The sequence below is a fragment of the Hyperolius riggenbachi genome, chromosome 11, assembly GCF_040937935.1.
Source record: "Hyperolius riggenbachi isolate aHypRig1 chromosome 11, aHypRig1.pri, whole genome shotgun sequence".
In the NCBI taxonomy this organism is placed as follows: domain Eukaryota; kingdom Metazoa; phylum Chordata; class Amphibia; order Anura; family Hyperoliidae; genus Hyperolius; species Hyperolius riggenbachi.
In genome coordinates, this window is record NC_090656.1 from 195534088 (window position 1) to 195553801 (window position 19714).

A 19714-nucleotide genomic window follows, 5' to 3' on the forward strand; every position below is an offset into this window, starting at 1 on the left:
TTTTATATCCTCCTTCACCGCCTCCCTCTTTTCTGCAGATATGTTTGACCCAGCCTCAATTGGAGACAAGCCAAAGTGGTATGCCCACCAGCTGCAGCCTATCCACTATCGTGTCTATGATGCAAACTCCCAGCTGGCGGAAGCTCTCAGCGTTCCTATAGAGCGGGAGAGTGACTCAGAGCCTACTGATGACAGGTCTGCTCTTCTTCATTTGGCTTTTATACTTTTGTACCATCATCTTTATTTTTATACATTTGTGGTTTAAAGCAAACCTGTGAGGTTTGCAATCTTACAATTTAGATGCTTACTTCGGGAGGGGATGCCTCTTGGTCCTTCAGAGGCTTTCCCAACCCTCCTCCGCTAGGCAGTTCCAGTGCCTATGATCCCCGAAGTTCGTGGCTGCATTGTGCTTGTGCACAACCAATTGTTAAGATTGGAGCAAAAAGTTGTAGAACACAACCAATCAGGTTTCAGCTGTTTGAACAAGGAATCTAATCTGATGCTCTGAACAACTGTTGCACTTTTTTTTTTCAAGTTTTCTTATTTATTAAATTTAATTTAATTTTTGAGGTTTATTTTCCTTGATAAATTATCTCCATTTGATTCTGCAGCCCTGTTTTCTCAGTAACCTCTGGGACAGGTACACAATGGGATAATCTAGGCTCCTTTCAAGAACAGGAAAGGTTGACTTGAGCACTCTATATTACACCACACTAGCCAGTTGACGTTTCCTGTTCTAGGGAACAAGAGCGCTCTTGTTGCTCGCTGGCCTGTGAAGTCAGGAGTGCTGGGAGCTTGGAAGGCAACTCCTGGCGGACCCATCAGAAGGTTTATTGCCATGTCTGAGGATGTGTTTCTGCTTCCTCCGTTCTTACTGGTTTGGCCGCCCTCAGCGTGGTGGTTCCACATGGAAGCAGCAGTCCATGATTCACCATGCAAGCAGAAGCTAACAGGCACATAGGAGCTGATGGAGAGGTAGGCAGTCTTTACCTCCAGAGGGATGGTAAGATTGCCCACAATGGCGACGTCCTTTGAAACTTCCATGCATCTATGATGTCACTTCTGGTGCGTGGGTTGAAGAAACGCCCACCAAAATGTTTCCCCTTTTCTCTCTATAAATGAGAGCAAAAAGTGGTGATAGAATTATAAATGATGGGAATCAAGAAATGGCAAACTCTCATTAAGAAAGGCGACCTTATGGTATAACCTTATTCATAACTGTGGTGAACTAGATGCACATAAAGGTGTGTGCTGGGACCAAGCTACTCCTGCCTCCAAATTGCATCTGCTTGCCAGAATATGCAAGTCCTAGTAGTGCCCCAAGCACTCATGTTTCCTGGAAGCGGGGCAACTCCAAAAGGGGATGAGGGGATATAGGCAGCCTCCCTCTTAGGTACTGCCAAAACCCAGGGGAGTCATGCACCCCCCCCCCCCCTTTCCCACCCACCAAGAAGAAGGAAATCATATGACTACTGCTCCAAAGAAACAAAGGCGTTTGCTGGGACCAAGCAGCACCTGCCTTATAACGGCTGCAGAAATGTCTGTTGACAAATTTAAAGTCACAGCATGTGCAAGTTGCATCTGCTTGCCATACTTATACCTTGCATTAAAATTTGAAGCAAATGGCATGCAACTCAGAACCAGGCCAATTAAAAACTCCAGGAAGTGCATTTGATTGGCTGAATTTTAAGGTGCATGCGGTTTTTGTTAAATTTTCATGCAAGCTGGATTTATTTGCATCTCATTAATCACCAGTCAGCTAGTACCAAACATAAAATGCTGATTATATATATATATATACTGGAAAAAAAAACCTCACAAACCACCTGTTTGCCCCATGTGGGTTTTTTCCTAATATGTTCCTTCCATTTACAGACTCTGCTTGTTTTGCAGTGGCAGCGACAGTGTGGAGTATGACGACTCCAGTTCCTCCTACTCTTCTCTTGGCGATTTTGTCAGTGAAATGATGAAGTGTGACATAAATGGGGACACGCCTAGTAAGTACCTATGAGATATGTAGGAGTTTAATAGTGAAGGAATTGATATAATTAGCACTAGTCCATGGCAACCAGCAATTGGTCAGTACACTGATGATAGCTCGAATCTAGTTGCTGTTGGACACCGGGCATCATGGATGTTGGCATAGGATTATAGAGTAAAGCCCCTGGTAGTATGTAGCTGGTGGTAATGTTTTTTGTGTGTCCTTTGCAGATGTTGACCCCCTGACGCATGCAGCCCTGGGAGATGCCAGTGAGGTGGAGTTTGACGATTTCCAGGAGTACGCCGGAGGAGAGGTGGAAGACACGGCTCCTGATAGTGAGAACTCACCTGACAACAACCAAGCACGTTCAGGTTCCAGCACCACAGCCAGCAGCAGTCCCAGCACTGTAATCCATGGAGCAAACACAGTGAGTGTGGACAGCTTCTACTTGTTCAGATCACTGAGGCCACCAAGCCAGGCACAAAGAAACTGTCAAGTGTATCGGTAGTTTTGAGTTTTATTTATATGTAATGGAGTGGATAGAGGTGCCCAAGTAGTATTTAAAATTGAATTAACCCATTAGCAACTTCTAAGGAATTCTCTCATTTGAGATAAGTGCACTGCTTTTGACCTCGGTTAGACCTCAGTCTGCTGTAAATTCTTTGAATACTTTGATGTCTGGTATCCCCTAAAAGAGCGATCACCCTTAAGACTAGTAGGAAAGGGTCCAAAATCTCCACCTGTGCTGTTGGTTGGTTGGTCTAATAAGCAACCCTATTTAATGAGTACCATCTAATTATTTCTATCCACAAGGTTACAAAAAATATTACACCATATCGGGCTGCTATTGCAATTTTTCGAAGGCACGCCATCATCTTAAAGAGGGACTTCAGCCTAAACAAACATACTGTCATTAAGTTATATTAGTTATGTTACTTAAAATAGATATGTAATATCCCTTACCTACCCTGTTTAAAAAGAAGAGACAAAGGTTTGTGATTTCGTGAGGGCAGCCTTTTTGGTTGAAAGGAGGTGACATGGAGCATGAGACACAGTTCCAACTGTCCTCTCAGCTGCTAGGCAACGAGAACAACATCTTCAGAAATCCCATCATGCTTTGCACAGCATCAGGAGAAAAATGCCTAGGCAGTTTTCTTTGATGGGGCGGAGCTTAGCTTCTAAGCAGCTAAAAATTAAGCTTGGGTGTGAAAAGCAAAGTTGATGCTGTGAACCTGTTAAGGAAACACCAAGCCTTTTCAGTGCTGCTGAGTAGATTTTTAGTTTGGAGGTTCACTTTAACCCCTATTTATAGTTTTCGTTATCTGATTAAATTTGATTGGTTGCTGTTAGCAATTGCACCACCTTGGATCCAAGGTTCCTTGTACTTGATAAATCTGTTTCAGTGGGCTTCGTTTGTCATTGTCTTAGTATAAATGAAATATCTACTCTTTAGGCCCATACACACTTTCAACTTAAACCACTCAAAACAAATGTTCAACATGATTTTGGGTGCATTGTTCTAATATTCACAGGTGTCACCTGGCAGCTTGTTACTGATTGAGCATGCTGGAAAACAAGCTTGGAGAATATGTCAGGGTAAATTACTGGGTGGACGCGCCCAAAAAGATATAAAATAATTAAAAACAGTATAAAAGGAGAGGTAATGTTGGTTTTCCTCCCTCTTAAAGGGAACATCCAAGCTGAAATAAAAAACAAAATCCACTTACCTGTGGCTTTCTCCAGCCCCTGTCTGCCGTCCTGTGCCCTCGCCACAGCTCAAGTGGCTCCCCATGTCCTGCTCTGCAGAAGCCACCAGGTTGGCTTCCGGGTCGGCATCTTGTGCGCTCCACGGCGTGGGTCAAGTGGTCCGGCTGAGCCACTTGAACTGTGGCAAGGGCACAGCATGGCAGCCAGGGGCTGGAGGAAGCCCCAGGTAAGTGGAATTTTTTTTTCCAGCTTGGAGCTTCCCTTTAAGATACTCACCAGGTGAATACAGTGGAATGTTTCAGTTTTATTGCACAAAAAAACTAGGACAACGCGTTTCGCCAAAATGCTTCTGCAGGTGTATGAAGTTAGTGCCAACAGCTGGGGTTTTCTTGGGCTCCAGCACAATTATTTTATGTCCTTTGTGGTGCCTCCACCCAGTAATTAATCTTTTACACCTGTGTTGGGGGGTTGTGATTGTATAATTTTTGTTGTTTTCTCACACATATACTGTATATGTGGTAGAGCAGCCATTGGTGGCCATAGTTTCATGGGGACCCTTACAAGAGCGTAGGTTGCTTTCCTCCGTAGGCTTAAATTGGTAATTGCATCCCTTGCAACTTGACTTGTGAGTGCATTTTATCTATTTACACAATAATTGCTTGGTGTATCAATATACCACTTCATTGGCTCCTGGTCCCTCTCTTTGTTTTCTCGATTCCTGTTGTTCTGCTGAGATAATCTGGTTCCCGCTCTTTAAAATATGGGGGGTGGGGGGGGGGTTCTAGTTGTATTGAATGTTTTAACCTTTCTGTATTTTTTAACCCCCCTCGATATATAAACGCAATTCTAGCTGAGCAAATAAATACAATTGATGTTCTTCAGTTTTCCCCAAACCATTAGTCCAATTAACGCAGCATGCCCTGCAGGTAACCTTACACAATGCACACGTGGGAATTGCAGTGTAACGGAACTGAGAGTTACGACTCTCAAGCTCAAGCCGAGAGGTTCAGAGTGGGAGTCTGATCAATAATGCAGTGTAATTGCATTATTGATTATGGCCCCATGTGTACCTGCCAGCAAAGCTTTACTTGCTGTGTACAGAGCGAGACAGCTTATATCCAGACGCTGCTTTGTTTTTATGTGTATTTTCTTTACCGCTGTCTAGGATAAACAATGTTGTGCTGGTTGTAATTCCTACATTTACAGAGAAATATAGAGCTTCTGTAGTCTGTCAGCTTTTTGCTACTGCTATATATCTTCTTTCATCGGCAATGCTGAAGCCTTTCTATGCGCTGGCCGTGCCGTTTCAATGCTATACGGCTTCAGAAAGGAAATTAGCAGCATCAAAACTGGTGAGAATGAGTCAAACCATCAGGAGTGGACCTACCATGAAGCCTCCTGAATCACGTGATTCAGGCGGCAAAATCTAGGGGGTGGCGTTTGGACAAACAGTTTGGTCCACCTGACACCTGCCTCCTCTCCGCTCTCCTGCCCGCCTTACTGGCACCCACGCTACCCTCCTCATCCATGCATACCGGAATCCCCGACCTCATTCGACCCGTGGCACCTGCCGCAACCAATTAGGCAGGGGTGCTGGCACCAGACTGGCTAATCACAGCGGCCCGCTACTTATAAGTCAGTGCTACTGATCGAGTGCATTAAATGCCCCAGTGGTCCCCAAGACCATTGGCACCAGTTAGCAAAAGGAGCAGCGGGCAGCTGGTGATTGGCCGGTCTGGTGCCAGCACCCCACCTGATTGGTCGCAGCAGGTGTCACCGGTTGAAACGCAATTTTGGGGATCTGTAATGTTTTGGGCTTTGCCAAAGGAGCCCTGTTGAAATACCGGCATTGAGGGGTCATTTTCATCATATGGCTAAATCAATGCATGTGCTTTCATGCCAGAGGCGGCCCTCCTCCTCTCTCCCTGTATCCGTGCGACCATTGTGCCTGGCCCGCATGTGCAGCACGCAGGCAGACTTCAGGCAATGGCTATGTACGAGCACGTGTGCTAGGTCATGACCGTGTGCATATTTTGAGGAGGGGCGTTGTAGCTGATTCCTAGCACCCCCCCCCCCCCCTTTTTTTTTTTTTTTTTTTACGGTCGGTATATATATATATATATATATATATATATATATATATATATATATATATATATATATATATATATATATATATATATATATATATATATATATATATATATATATATATATATATATATATATATTATTTTTTTTTTTTTTTTTTTTTAAGAAAATATAGATAATCACAGGTTTGTGTTTACCCCCAGGCACATCACCTTCAGTATATGCAATATATGCTTTAAGGCCTGGGGCAGACCAGAGGAGTTTTTCTGAGCGTTTTGAGTTTTTAAATCTGCTGCTAATGTTATCCTATGTGTCTGTGCACACTGGAGCAATGAGGTTTTGTAAAAAAAAAACATAGCATTACATTGGGAAGAGCTTTTAGAGGTTTCAAAAGCTCTTCCCAATGTAATGCTATGGTTTTTTTTTTTTTACAAAACCTCATTGCTCCAGTGTGCACAGACACATAGGATAACATTAGCAGCAGATTTAAAAACTCAAAACGCTCAAAAACTCCTCTGGTGTGCCCCAGGCCTTATACCGTACTTATACTGATAGAAGCTATAGTGAGAGCCAATCTCTGCTTCAATAATCAGTGTAGTTTAAAGCAGGATTGGCACCATAAAAATCACATTTTGACAGCAACTGATCTCAGCGTATTAAGTGATACAGATGCTAATCCTGCATTCAAAATTTTTAAAACTTTTTCTGCTGTTATGGTTTGGAGTTATCACATACCTTAGGAGCACTAGCCCTTTAGCAGCCGTTGCCATTCAGTTGCATGTGGGGGATTCTTTTTATCTATCTAATATATTCCTCCTCTTCCCTTTATTTCCCTGCCTAGCTGAAACATGATCCTTTGCTCACTTGTGTTTACAAGCAAGGCTGAGGTGACTTAGCGATTGGAGGAGAAAATAAAAAAAAAGTTAAGGGAAGAAATGATATCAGTATTTAGTCTCAAACTGTGAGCAAAATACACTGTTCCCACCAGGAACAGAATTCTCTTCATTTGCTATATAAAATTAACTGACATTAGAACCTGGACAGTACATAGATAAAGTATTCTACTTATATATGTGTTTTTTTCCCTGGCATAGTCCGGCTAATCTTCCTGCTTTAAAAGAAGTCATTCCACTTCTACAACTGTAAATTGATTCTCTAAACTAATTATCATTCCACTGTGGAAGTGCTCATGGCATCTGCAAAACACGGATTATGGGAGTACAAGATGCCAATGACTCATTTTGCTAATGTAGCCAATGTCAGTGACAAGCTTGTACTAGAAGACAGAGACAAAATCAATAATGCAGGTACGCTGCATCATGACTACTCAAAGTCTGATTTTAAAGGGGCACGAATGGTAGAAATAAAATATGTATCCATATATTTCTTCCTAGCCCTAGGAAAGTTTTTTTTTTTTTTTTTTTTTTTTTTTTTTTTTTTTTTACTTCCTGTGCTATCACTTACAAGAAGTATTATCGGACAGCTGACAGGCTTGAACTAAAACTGTTCCTCATGAGGTTTTCTTTATTTTCAAAAGCATTCCCTGAAGGACAGTGGACAGTACAGCTGGCAGAGTAGTGCGTGTGTAAGTAGCTAGGCTGGCCAACATGTATATACAAGTCCTTACCATGGAGTGGTTTTAGAAAGCATTAAAGAACAACTGAAGCGACACCTAAAGCGAGAGGGATGGGGAGACTGACATACTTATTAGTGTCACTATTGCAGCCAAAGAGATCAGCAGGACAGCCAGGCAATCGACATTGTTTAAAATGAAAGAAATATGCCAGCCGCCACATCCCTTGAAAAAGGAGATGGACTAGTTCAAAACCTGTTAAGGGGTCGGAGCCGGCAGATTGATAATACCTATATACAAAAAACATAATTTACTCTGGGACAAATGTCATCGTATATGCATGAGTTTATATATATATATATATATATATATATATATATATATATATATATATATATAATCTTTTTTTTTTTCTTGTTTTGTTTTAGCAGTCCACTAAGTTGTTTTAAAGAGGCACTGTAGTGACATATAGTAGAATGTAGTATATTATTTAGAATACGCACTTTTACGGTAATCCTGGATTCAGCATCAGAAACCCTTCCCATGTCTATATATTGCTGCATATTCCCGGGTACCCCTGCCCTCCTAGTGATTTCTTAGCCTAGGCTGTTTAGCTATGCAGAATTCTCCTCCCAGAGCATTCTGGGAGACCACAGACCAGGTTTTATTTTTGCTGTCTTTGAAATACTACATACAGACATTTCTACAGAGTTGCACCTAAAGAGGTTACAACCTGTGACAACTTTCAGAATGTAAATTGAGGAGAGGAAAGATTTAACAATGTACAAACACTAAATAACTTATATGGGTATATTGTAAAAAAATAAACAAGTTTGTTAATTACATTATTTTCAGTACAGTTAAAGAGGCACTATAATGACATATAGTAAAATGCAGCAAATTATTCCGTATATCCACTATTCTGCTAATTATCCTAGTTTCAGCATATCACACAATCCCTATAGCTATATATTGCGTTATATTATATGTAATAAGCTATATATTGCGTTATATATTATATGTAACACCACCCTTTTCAGTGGTGCATGGCCTAAACTTATTACCTATTCCAAATTCTCGCCCCAGAGCATTCTGGGAGACAAGGTACATTCTGTACTGGCTTCAGAATTCTCAGAAATAAACATTTGGCCGAGATCACCTGCCAGTACGAAGTCCACCATATTTACTGGCCTTGAGAACAGGTTTGCGAAATGAAGCTATTAATCATGAATTATTTCTATTAATTAAAATGCACCTTTACTCAATCCCTACACTGCCTCCTTCAGATACTTTTATGAGTAGTGTCACTACCGAATAAAGTTTGTGCAGGTAAACAATAATTTTTCACACGTTGCCAATATAGGCTTGACCCTATAGCACATAAAAAGGTTTATTAAAACCAATTCCCCCTAGAGCAGTCCTGTTGTTTAGACCGCTAAAGGGATTTGCTTACACAAATGATGTCGACAGTGTTTGCACAAGAGTTTGCACAAAGATTGAGCTAGAGATTTGCATTCCCAGGGTCAGATAAGTGGATATGTGTTGCAGGGGTCTTTGCTGGTCCCCCCCCAAGAGCCACAGTTGTGCTATTAGCTTGGGGTGAAGCTATCCCACAAACCTACCACTTAGTTTGATACTGAACAGTCTGGGTGCGTCTCTATGTGGCAATCAATACTGTCTGTATGACGCTATATCAGCCTGCTCCATATTGTACATACAGGCTGATACATGTGTCAAAATAGAGTCCCCATAGGGGACAACAAAGCCTTCATAGAAGGTGACTGGGTGGGAATATGATAACCACAGGGTGTTATGAGCAGTGCAATATAGATGCCAAGATCGTGTCACTCAACAATTGTTTCACCTCATAGAAGGAGGCGTCGTCAGGAGTTTGTGATAACACAACATTCATATATACAATATATTACAATATATACAGCCCTCCACCCGACCAACAAAGATTCCCCCAGCAACCCGCTCAAGTCAGAGCTCTGTGTTATCACAAACTCCTGACGACGCCTCCTTCTATGAGGTGAAACAACACATATCCACTTATCTGACCCTGGGAATGCAAATCTCTAGCTCAATCTTTGTGCAAACTCTTGTGCAAACACTGTCGACATCATTTGTGTAAGCAAATCCCTTTAGCGGTCCAAACAGGACTGCTCTAGGGGGAATTGGTTTTAATAAACCTTTTTATGTGCTATAGGGTCAAGCCTATATTGGCAACGTGTGGAAAAACAAAAAAAAACTTTTATGAGTAGGCCTGGTTGTGTTGTGCTGAACGCAATGTATTCTTTTCTGTCTTCATTTCAGCAAGAATCAGCTGAATCTGCAGAGCCAGATGAGAAGGTGTTGGGCGTGCTGCAGAACCACTTACCTGCCCTGGCACCCACCTTTACACGCCTGGTGATGGAACGTCGTGAGAGCGATGCTTCGGTCAGTAGTGTTGATGCTCGAAAACGCGAGTATGACAACCCTTATTTTGAGCCGCAGTATGGCTTTCCACCAGAAGAGGAGAATGAAGATCGTGAGGAAAGCTACACCCCTATGTTTAACCAGACTGTTAATGGCACACGGTGAGAACATATATCTACACGTATTACTAGACGACATTACAGGGAACCTGAAGTGAGAGGGATATGGAGGCTGCCATATTTTCCTTTTAAATAATACCAGTGGCCTGGCAGTCCTGCTGATTTCTCTGGCTGCTGTAGTACCTTAATCACCTAGTTGAAGCAAGCATGCAGCTAATCTTGTCAGATTTTTGATAGAAATCTGTTCTGCATGCTTGTTTTGGGTTTATGGGAAAAGCCGAGCAGAGGTTTATCTGGGTCAGTGCTGTCCAACTGGCCGGCCCGCCAGTCCTTCTGCTGCGGCCCCCCTGCTGTGGCAGTGTTGGCCCCGAGTCCCCAGAGTTGAGGGGACTTTTTTTTTTTTCCTTTTCCCCTATGCCTCGGCTTCTATAATAAATTAAAAGCCCCCCTCCGCTCTGCTCGTCCCCCCCCCCCAGCCGATCTGAGGTGAGGCGGCGGCAGCACGGGGGACAGGACGAGCAGAGCGGAGAGGGCTGTAAATTTACTTGATAGCAGCCGATCTGACGCTGTTTTGTGGTAAATCTGCAGCCAATCCTGATTCCATTTTGTGGGTAAATCTGCAGCCAATCCCGATTGCATTTTGTGTGTATATCTGCAGCCAATCCTGATGACATTTTGTGTGTATATCTGCAGCCAATCCTGATTGCATTTTGTGTGTATATCTGCAGCCAATCCTGATTGCGTTTTGTGGGTAAATCTGCAGCCAATCCTGATTGCATTTTGTGGGTAAATCTGCAGCCAATCTGATTGCATTTTGTGTGTATATCTGCAGCCAATCCTGATTGCATTTTGTGTGTATATCTGCAGCCAATCCTGATTGCGTTTTGTGGGTAAATCTGCAGCCAATCCTGATTGCATTTTGTGGGTAAATCTGCAGCCAATCTGATTGCATTTTGTGGGGAAAATGCTGCTAGATTTTTTTTTTCCGGGGGGGGGGGGGGGGGGGGGATTGGTCTTCCAGCCCTCCACCATGTGGCCTGGACAAAAACTGGCCCTCCATGCCCGTGAAGTTGGACATCACTGATCTGGGTAATATGGTGCTTATGGCAAATACTGACATTATGCCCCCCCCCCCCACTTTCGTAGGGCAGGATGCTGGCTGGTGTAGGGGCAGGGGGTGCCATTACAGACCTCAGATCAGCAGCGAACGCTCGTGCCTTGTCACTGCTGTGCTTCTGGTGCCAACCCTGCTGCCTGAGCCCACCTCTCCGTCACAGTAACAGACCTCAGATCAGGGGCGACAGCACCCACCACCAGCGTACTCCAAATTCAGGGAGTGACCAATGACATCACCTCCGCATTTGGAGTACACCTAGCGTGGGTAGCGTGTATGCCCCCTCTGACTCTGCTGTTGCCGCTGATCTGAGGTCTGTAACTGTTACGAAGGGGGTGGAGGCTCAGGCAGCGGGAGCAGCACCTGGAGCCAGGGAGGCAGACAGCATTACCTGTGGTACGAGCCATACCTGTGGCCCTCTAGATATTCCACTGCACTTTAGTTGTCCTTTATGCTGGGCATACACGGCTCGATTTTTCCGCTCCATTCCGCGCCTGATCGTTTTCCGCGCTCGATTCTGCAGGCGATTCTCTTATTTTCCGCTCATTTTTCTTATCTTTTCCCATTGTTCTCCATGCAGAATCAAGCGCGGAAACGATCGGGCGGGAGATCGGGCATGTTGGAAATTATCTATCGAGCCATCTAAATGGCTCAGTATCGAGCCGTGTATTCCCAGCATTAAGCTGGCCATACACTGGCCCGATTTGCCACCGTTTCGACAGCAGATTCGATCACTGGGATTGAATCTGCTGCCAATCGTTCGCGCTACACGCAGAATTTAGATCCTTTTCGTCCAATCCCGTCGATCGCTCCGTGCAGAAAATTAGCGTCGATCGCCCGCGGGTAGGGAGCGCGTCGCTAGCGGTGTTCGAGTACCCGACGACCGACGCAATAGAGCCGCATACATTACCTGCTCCGCCGGCACGACTACCCTCGGTCACCGCTGCTCTGTCTCCGCGCTGGTCTCCGGCATGCTTCAGTTCCTCCTGCCCGGCAGGAAGTTTAAACAGTAGAGGGTGCTCTACTGTTTAAACTTCCTGCCGGGCAGGAAGAAGTAAAGCATGCCGGGGCCGGAGACCAGAGCGGAGACGGCGCAGCGGTGACCTGGGGACTGGAGTCGCGCCGGCGGAGCAGGTAATGTATGTGGCGGGGGAGGGGGGAGCGGCGGCAGCACCACCACCACAACTGATTGTGAACGGTTTCAGGCTGAAATCGGTTCACAATCTGTTTGCAGTAAAGGTAGCCATACGATCCCTCTCTGATCAGATTCGATCAGATAGGGATCTGTCAGTTGGTCGAATCTGATGGCAAATCGACCAGTGTATGGCTACCTTTAGTCTTCTTTGATGCCTATGCCAGTCCAATGCTTGTGTCTCATTAGAAAAAATAAGTTAAGCGTTTAATTGCTGCATTCCCTTATCGCCTCACTCCCAACCTTATCAGTAATCAGCTCTGCTACTTGCAACACAGGTTCCAGAGTTTTTTCCTATGCTAGGCTTCTCTTAACTTGCTCACTGACCTCTCCTCTTTTTTTTTTTTTCCTCCTCCAGTTCCCAGAAACCTTTGCTTCGTCCAAATAGTCTGAAGTTGGCCAGCGATTCTGATGCAGAAACGGATTCCAGAGGGAGTTCCCCTACCTCAACCGTGTCTAACAATAGCAGCAATAATGATGGCTTTGGAGGCATCATGTCCTTCGCTAGTAAGTGTTCAGTAGATAGGAAGGCTGTGGGAACAGGACGAAGTCAGATCATACTTTTTTTCTTTATTTTTTTCCACACTAGAAGATTTAGATTCGATGTGTCACACTAAATCACGTAAGGAGCCAAAATCTAACAAAAAAGTCCAAGTGGCTGCCCAAATTGTTTATTAAGAATTAACATTTATGGAAAAGGCTCAAACTAAGTGGCGTAACTATAGGGGGGGGAGGCTGCTTCTCCTCCTGCAGAGTAGTGAAACAGAGCAGTTAAATATATACCTGCTCCAGCACTGCAAGCATAGAGAAGCTGCCAGGTAGAACAGCAGAGATCCAACGTGGCGCTGGAGCAGGTAAATGTTACTCTGTGCTACTCTACAATGTGGGGGGAGGTTGCCAAAAGGGGACAGAAGGTGTGTAGGTATGTATGTTTTAACAGTATCATGGGGAGTTTAGATCTAAGGGAGGGGTCCCCCATGCCAAATTTGCTAGTGGGTCCTGTGGGCTCAAATTCACATTATTATTATTTATTTGTAAAGCGGCAACATATTCCGTGGTGCTGTACAAAATAGGAAAACAAACAAGGGTGCATCATGTTACAAACCATGATATACATCAAATATGGACACTGGTACAAAATACAGAACTGGTGATTACAATGACAGATGTAACATGATGAATAAAATGTAAGCAGAGAGCAAGCTATAAAATATATACAATTCCAAGACACAAAAGGGTAAGAGAGCCCTGCCCTTGCGAGTCTACAATCTAAGGAATGGGGGGAAACGAGGTGGGGAGATGTTTCAACCAACAACATTGTCACCAGTGTGCTCCACTGGGGAGGAAGGCTGTGTACTGGTTTCCGCATTTGGAGTACTGCCTTTTACTGCTTACATTGATGCACGTATGAAGCTCTCGAGGGCCACATAAAATAGCAAGGAGGGCCCGAGGAACTTGTGTTTGTCCCCTGTGATCTAGATAAACATTCCATCTTTCACATCCATGTTTGTTCAGTTCCATAATTCTCCTATCTGGTGTTCTGCCAACAAAGATGGTTGGATTAGTTGCATGAAAAGCTTCTTACAAAGGGTCTGATTATTACAGGTGGCTAGAAAAATTGTTTTTGGACACATCTGGGATATTAAAGATTAAATTGTCTCTGCAGTCACAGTGTTCAGCTTTTGTTATGGAATTGCTAAAATCCAATAGCCTTTTATTACATATAAATATGTCAACAAGATCCTGCAATTGTTGTCTGAAAAGCATCAGGCATCTCATAAGTTGTGGTCCCTGACCCCATGGAGCTGGTCAGATTAAAAAGAACTCTTGGTCATCCTTAATTTTTTGGTTCTACTAACTTAGGGAGTGAGGAATATGTTCCAGGAAGGCATCACCTGGCCATAAGGCATTGCAATAATGTTCTGTAATGCAAATGCCCCACAACAGTCTACATAGCAAGGTACACTACACACCCCGCTACATTTACTAGCACGGTGGCGTAGTGGTTGGCACTCTCGCCTTGCAGCACTGAATCCCAGCCAGGTCAACATCTGCAAGGAGTTTGTATGTTCTCCCCGTGTCTGTATGGGTTTCCTCCCAGCACTCCGGTTTCCTCCCACATCCCAAAACATACAGATAAGTTCATTGGCTTCCCCCTACATTGGCCCTAGACTATGATACGTGCACTACATGATACATACATAGACCTATAACTATGGTGGGGACTAGATTGTGGTCCCCTGAAGGACAGTTAGGACAATGTGCTCTGTGAAGCGCTGCGTAATAGGTCGGCGCTAAATAAATACTTAAAATAAATATTTACTGCAGCTGTTTATGTATATAGGGCTTAGTCTGCAGCTTACAAGCACCCGATTTACAAACGACCCGCCGATAGGAACGGTCTGAACATGTGAAATTTGAATCTGTGGGAGCAAGTGAAATTTTTTTTTCTACCTTGTAGTTTTTGAGAAAATCAAATTGCAAAAATTCTAAGAAGAAATGTTTTGTTTTTGTAACTGGTAAAATGACATTTTGCTGCAGTATACTGAAGGTACGGGGGACAGAGGTGACACAAGGAGACAGAGGGGGACACTGAAGGCACGTGGGAACAGAGGTGGCACAGGGAGGGGGGGGGGGGAATAGAGGAGGTTCAGGGGATAGGTCTGACAGCGGGGGGGGGGGGGGGGGGGCAGAGGTGACAAGGGAGGGTACTGGAGGTACATGGGGCATAGACTGGGTAGAGGAGACAGAGATGAGTTTTTCAACTTATGGACAGATTCAGGGGAAGAATGAACCTACAGTCCCTATCTCGTTAACTGGCGACTATCTGTATTGGTAAAGCGCTCTTCTCATAAATAACAAATGTGCAATGTTCATTTCTTCAGTATGTTTAACTCGTTGCCCTGTCAATAAGCAATAGCTAAATGTTGCTCTTCTTCCTAATGCCAAATGCCACCTCAGCAGAATTTTATTGGTCCATTTTAAGACCTATATTTGCATAATCCTGCATTCACTATGACCATCTCTACTCCTGATAAATAACCCTAGTTTCCGACTGTGCAATCTTGCCTACTCTTCCATTTGCTCTTTTATGTAACTAAGAGTAGTTACTGAAATTTTAGCTTTGGGTGTATAATCCCACCTTGAGAGGTATTCTAAGTACAAGCCCATGTCCATACATATGCATCCTAATAGGCATATTGTTGTTTTTGCTAATCCCCAGTCCCTATGGAGCTTAGCTATGTAAAATCTCATCTAGGTGTGCTATCTTAGATTTCCATTGTAGCGGTGAGGATGGTATTTTTATCTACTGATAATAATGTAATGCCCACTCTTTCCTCTTACAGGTAATCTGTATAAAAGTCATAGTAGTACCTTCAGTCTGTCAAGCTTAACTCTTCCAACCAAGGCTGGACAAAACAAGGCAACCCCATTTCCTAACTTTAAAGGTAAGTCATCTCTTAGAATAGGTGATGTATAGGAAGTAGTCCATAACCCTGTTTGTAAGGTAAGTTCCCCAGGAGTAGTATCATGCAGACAGGATATCGTCTCAAAGATGCAAGTAAGTGTTCTCATCAGGAAATGTGGATGTTGGAATGAAGCTGGTTGTCACATAAGTGTTTGGGGTGCTCATATTCCATCCACCACTCCATCATTCCATACGTCTTCAGATCTCTAGGGTGGGTTTTGCCTGCATTGTTGAAGTCAAGTGTGATCAATGTCTTTTTTGTTTATTGCTCCCACCCCCTTCCCGCCTCTGTTTTTTTTAAATTGCTGCATGCTTCTTCCACTTGGTGGTCAAAGACCAACAGAAAGTGGCTGGGGAAGTGGGAAAAGGTTAGTATGGACTGTGTGTGATTTTAAGTTATAGAGTGCACGAAGATCCCCCCCCCCAGTAGTGTGTGATAGGTTGCAGAGGTTTCAGTTTCATGTCTGTAGGTGTGCCGTGGTGTGAAGGTTGCTGAATAGTAATTACACAAATCCCTGTTGTTTGTCCCTGGTGTGCAGTCTTGCGGGGAATAAATACTTAAAAGAGAACCAGTCACAAATGTGCAATTAGTTATTAACCTTTTAGCTGCCCTGCCCAGGTTACCTCGTTTTAGATAACTTAGGGCAGGGCTGCCTCAGCTGGCAAAACTCAGGCTGCCTAATGCAGAGCTCAGGGAGCGTTTCATAGTTACCTGATTGAGATGCAGACTATGCTCTCCCATTGCAGGATCGGCTCTCCTCTTCCGTCACTCAGCGGTGCTTCAATGCCGACCTCCTCCTCTGGGTCCCGGTCACATTATATGCTGTGATTGGGACCCGATAGAAGATGTCAGCATTACAGCGCCCCTTGGTGGTGAAAGAGGAGATTGGCTCTGTAATGCTGTCATCCTCCCTTCGGGTCCCGAGCACATCATATTATGTGATTGGGACCCAGAGGAGGATGTCGGCATTGCATCGCCGCTCGGTGGAAGCAGAGAAGTGCTGATCCTGCAAGGGGAGAGCAAATCATGTGTCTGGATCAGGTAAATATGAATTTCTCTCTGCAGCTCTGCATTAGACTGAGGGAGGCAGAGAGGAACGTGGTGCTGCAGCACACATAATTAAAAATAAGAATAAGGCAGGGAAAAAGTTTAAGAGCCCATGTTTTTGTTTATATATTTTTTTCTCCAACCTTGGCCACCCGACCCCACTCCTTATTTAACAGAAAAAAGGGGCCTTTCATCCTCCCAGATTTCGCCCACATTCTAACCTACAGGGGTCCTCCATTTTAGGGATCCCCTCTTTGTGGAACAGGCTGCTCCTCCACCTATCAGTACATGCATGTTTCCTGCCTTCAGATGCCACACATGTCCCCGATGTCATGCGCCCTTTCCATATCAACCATGGGGAAAGGCTGTCTGGCATCCAGTCTCTGCTACCCCTATAGGACAAACCATGGGAGGAGGGCTTGTAGCTGTATCAGCTCTCCTTTTGAATAGAGTGCTGGGATAGGCTTAGTGGTGCATGCTCCATACCTGTCTCCAAGAAGGGCTTGCAGGAAGCTATTGTAGTCACACCTCCAAAATTCAGCAGGACCTCTGCAGATAGTTCCTGCATGATGCACTGACTGGTAGTTTTGATTAGAATGGAGGAAAATTACAAATTCTGTGGGTTTATTTTCTTCCTGCTGCTTATGTCCCTGCAGAGAGTATATCTCTAATTTATTTAAAGAGGAACTGGAGTGAAAATAACAATCTATAAATGATTATAAACAATAAGCAATTTTACTCATATTTAGTCAGTGTTTGCCCATTGTAAAATCTTTCATCCCTCTAATTTACTTTCTGAAATTTATCACAGGCGACAACAACTTTAGTACTGATGGGTAATCTCTGCGGAATGGTCGTTTCGAGTTCTAAAGCCAGTAGAAATTATACCTGTTTTCCCAGAATGGTCTGGGGGACAGAATTGCACATGATAAAAAGCCTAGGCTAAGGCTCATTGGGAGGTTGGGGCCACACACCAATATATAGCTATAGGAAGTGCTTCTGATGCTGAAACCAGGATATTTAACGTAAAGGTTGCTATCCTGAGTAATGTACTGCATTCTACGATGTTGTTATGGTTCGTTTTTTAAGTTTGTTCCAAGTAGTAAGAACAGTCAAATCCTGATAGAAGATCTGCCTCCTCCAGACCCCTATTTAAAAGAAAAACATTTTTATAGTAGAGATGGAGGTTATTATAAATCAACATTTTTGATTGGTTCTTTTTAAGCCTTGGAAAGAGAATGATCAGCAATGGCAGCACCCACGTTTTACATGACATTTAACTTAATTTGAATACTTGCTGTACTTCTAGTAGTCGCTTGTTTCAGAATGCGCTGTGTCTTTCTAGGAGTCCTGTAGTCCACCAAAGTTAGACATTAGATGGCTTGGTTTGATAACTTACTCCTAACCAGGCCCTATTATTCGGATTTGTTTTAAGCCTGGTACACACAAGCTGATCCATTCATGCAATCGATCGTTTCACTGGATTTCCCAATCTGTGATCAAACAGTTGACATTGGAGAAGCACTGTACATACATAGACATTTCTTTGTTCTGAGTTCCTGCATGTATCAATCTCTGGCTCTGCACATATACCCGGTGTGATTGACCAGACCAATCAGTATTTACCAGCCAGTCAATTCGCTCAGTGGCCAAGAAAACTGTTGCTTATTGGCCATTTCTGATAGGTCTTCAGCAGAAATCAATACTGATCAATATACAATCTGATCATTTGTGAGCAGGTATTGGCTCATATGTACCAGCCCTTAAACTTTGGAGAGATATTTGCTAATGGAGGTTTGTAGTGTTTCAATGCCACAGATTGATTTTTTTTTTTAACCACTTTGCATTCCTGAGTTTTTTTACCTCTTTAGATTTTTGGCAATATTGGCATTTCGGCTGTGTGGCTATTGATACATCAACAACTTTGTTACTACTTATCCCATCAGTGATACATATATTGGTTTTTTTGGGGACAATCTAAGCTTTCTTTTGATATTAGTTTAATTTTATAGGCTTCTTACAGGGGAATAAATAGGCAAGCATGCTAAAATGCACGTTTTTATTTTCTACCCTTCCTAATTTTCACATGACAAGTGCTACCTCAAAATATATTATTTGGCTCGCCCGGATTAAAGTGATGCCACATAAGCCATATTTTATCACTAGTTGAACATGTAGAGTACCATTATCAGCAGCCTGCGCATCTGCAGTGACTAGGGTGCCCAACTTGGGAACCCCAGTGCTGTACAGATCCATAGTTAGGCAAAAGCATAGCGATGCATCTATACAGCTTTGGGTCCCCAAACTGTCTCCCTAAAGATAGCGTCTGATCGTTTTGTTTTTTTACTTTCAATGAATGATTGCTGCTATATGCTACAGCAGCAATCATTCACATTTAAATGTGTGCACAAGTGGCAGCGACAGGGGTGCTCACATAAGCATGTGGCGGCTTTTAGTGTAGTACGTGACTCTCACATCCTGGACTCTACAGGAGGACAAATTAGAACATGAGTTACGTCTTGGAATCTCAAGTAGTTAATCCCCCTTTCCACTGCCTTGAATTGGATGATTAGGGTGCACTCACACTTTGCTGTCTTCACTGAACATCTCCTTCAGTAAATCCTTCCCCTGCGTCTAGTGTGGATTGTAGCCTGAGACTGGTTACACTGGTTTCCAAACACACATGGGTAATCCAGGTTCAGGGTTATAATCAGCCATTTCATTTGCCATTTCATTACTTGAGCTCTTGGGAAACATCCGTCCCTCGTCTTCCAGCCGACCAGAATGAGATTTAGAATCCTAAACAGTAAGTGTTCACACATTAGTCCAATATCTCACAATGATTTAAGGGTTAGTCATTGATCGGGGATGGACAAATTGTGTTAGGACTGAGGAGCCAATGGGAATGCTCTCCAGTTAGCATGATAGAAATGGCTTAAGCGGTTTCTAGATTTATGCCCAGTTCCAGGCAGAATCGGCCTATTCCCCTATAGGTTGATAGC

The 19714-nt window shown here is 43.6% G+C and overlaps 1 protein-coding gene across 25 annotated transcripts in view; it reads left to right on the plus strand.

The window, feature by feature from the left end:
• The window catches only part of MADD (MAP kinase activating death domain), a 191926-nt gene that overhangs the window by 89271 nt on the left and 82941 nt on the right, over positions 1 to 19714 (plus strand). For 16 of the 25 annotated variants that reach the window (XM_068260535.1, XM_068260543.1, XM_068260538.1 and 13 more), the window contains 7 exons: positions 39 to 195; positions 1894 to 1997; positions 2212 to 2408; positions 9669 to 9931; positions 12554 to 12702; positions 15543 to 15644; positions 16000 to 16032. In XM_068260535.1, coding sequence (XP_068116636.1) covers positions 39 to 195; positions 1894 to 1997; positions 2212 to 2408; positions 9669 to 9931; positions 12554 to 12702; positions 15543 to 15644; positions 16000 to 16032 — 1005 coding nt within the window. The remainder of the gene's footprint in view (positions 1 to 38; positions 196 to 1893; positions 1998 to 2211; positions 2409 to 9668; positions 9932 to 12553; positions 12703 to 15542; positions 15645 to 15999; positions 16033 to 19714) is intronic. The other 9 variants (XM_068260539.1, XM_068260547.1, XM_068260550.1 and 6 more) reach the window with 1 other exon arrangement.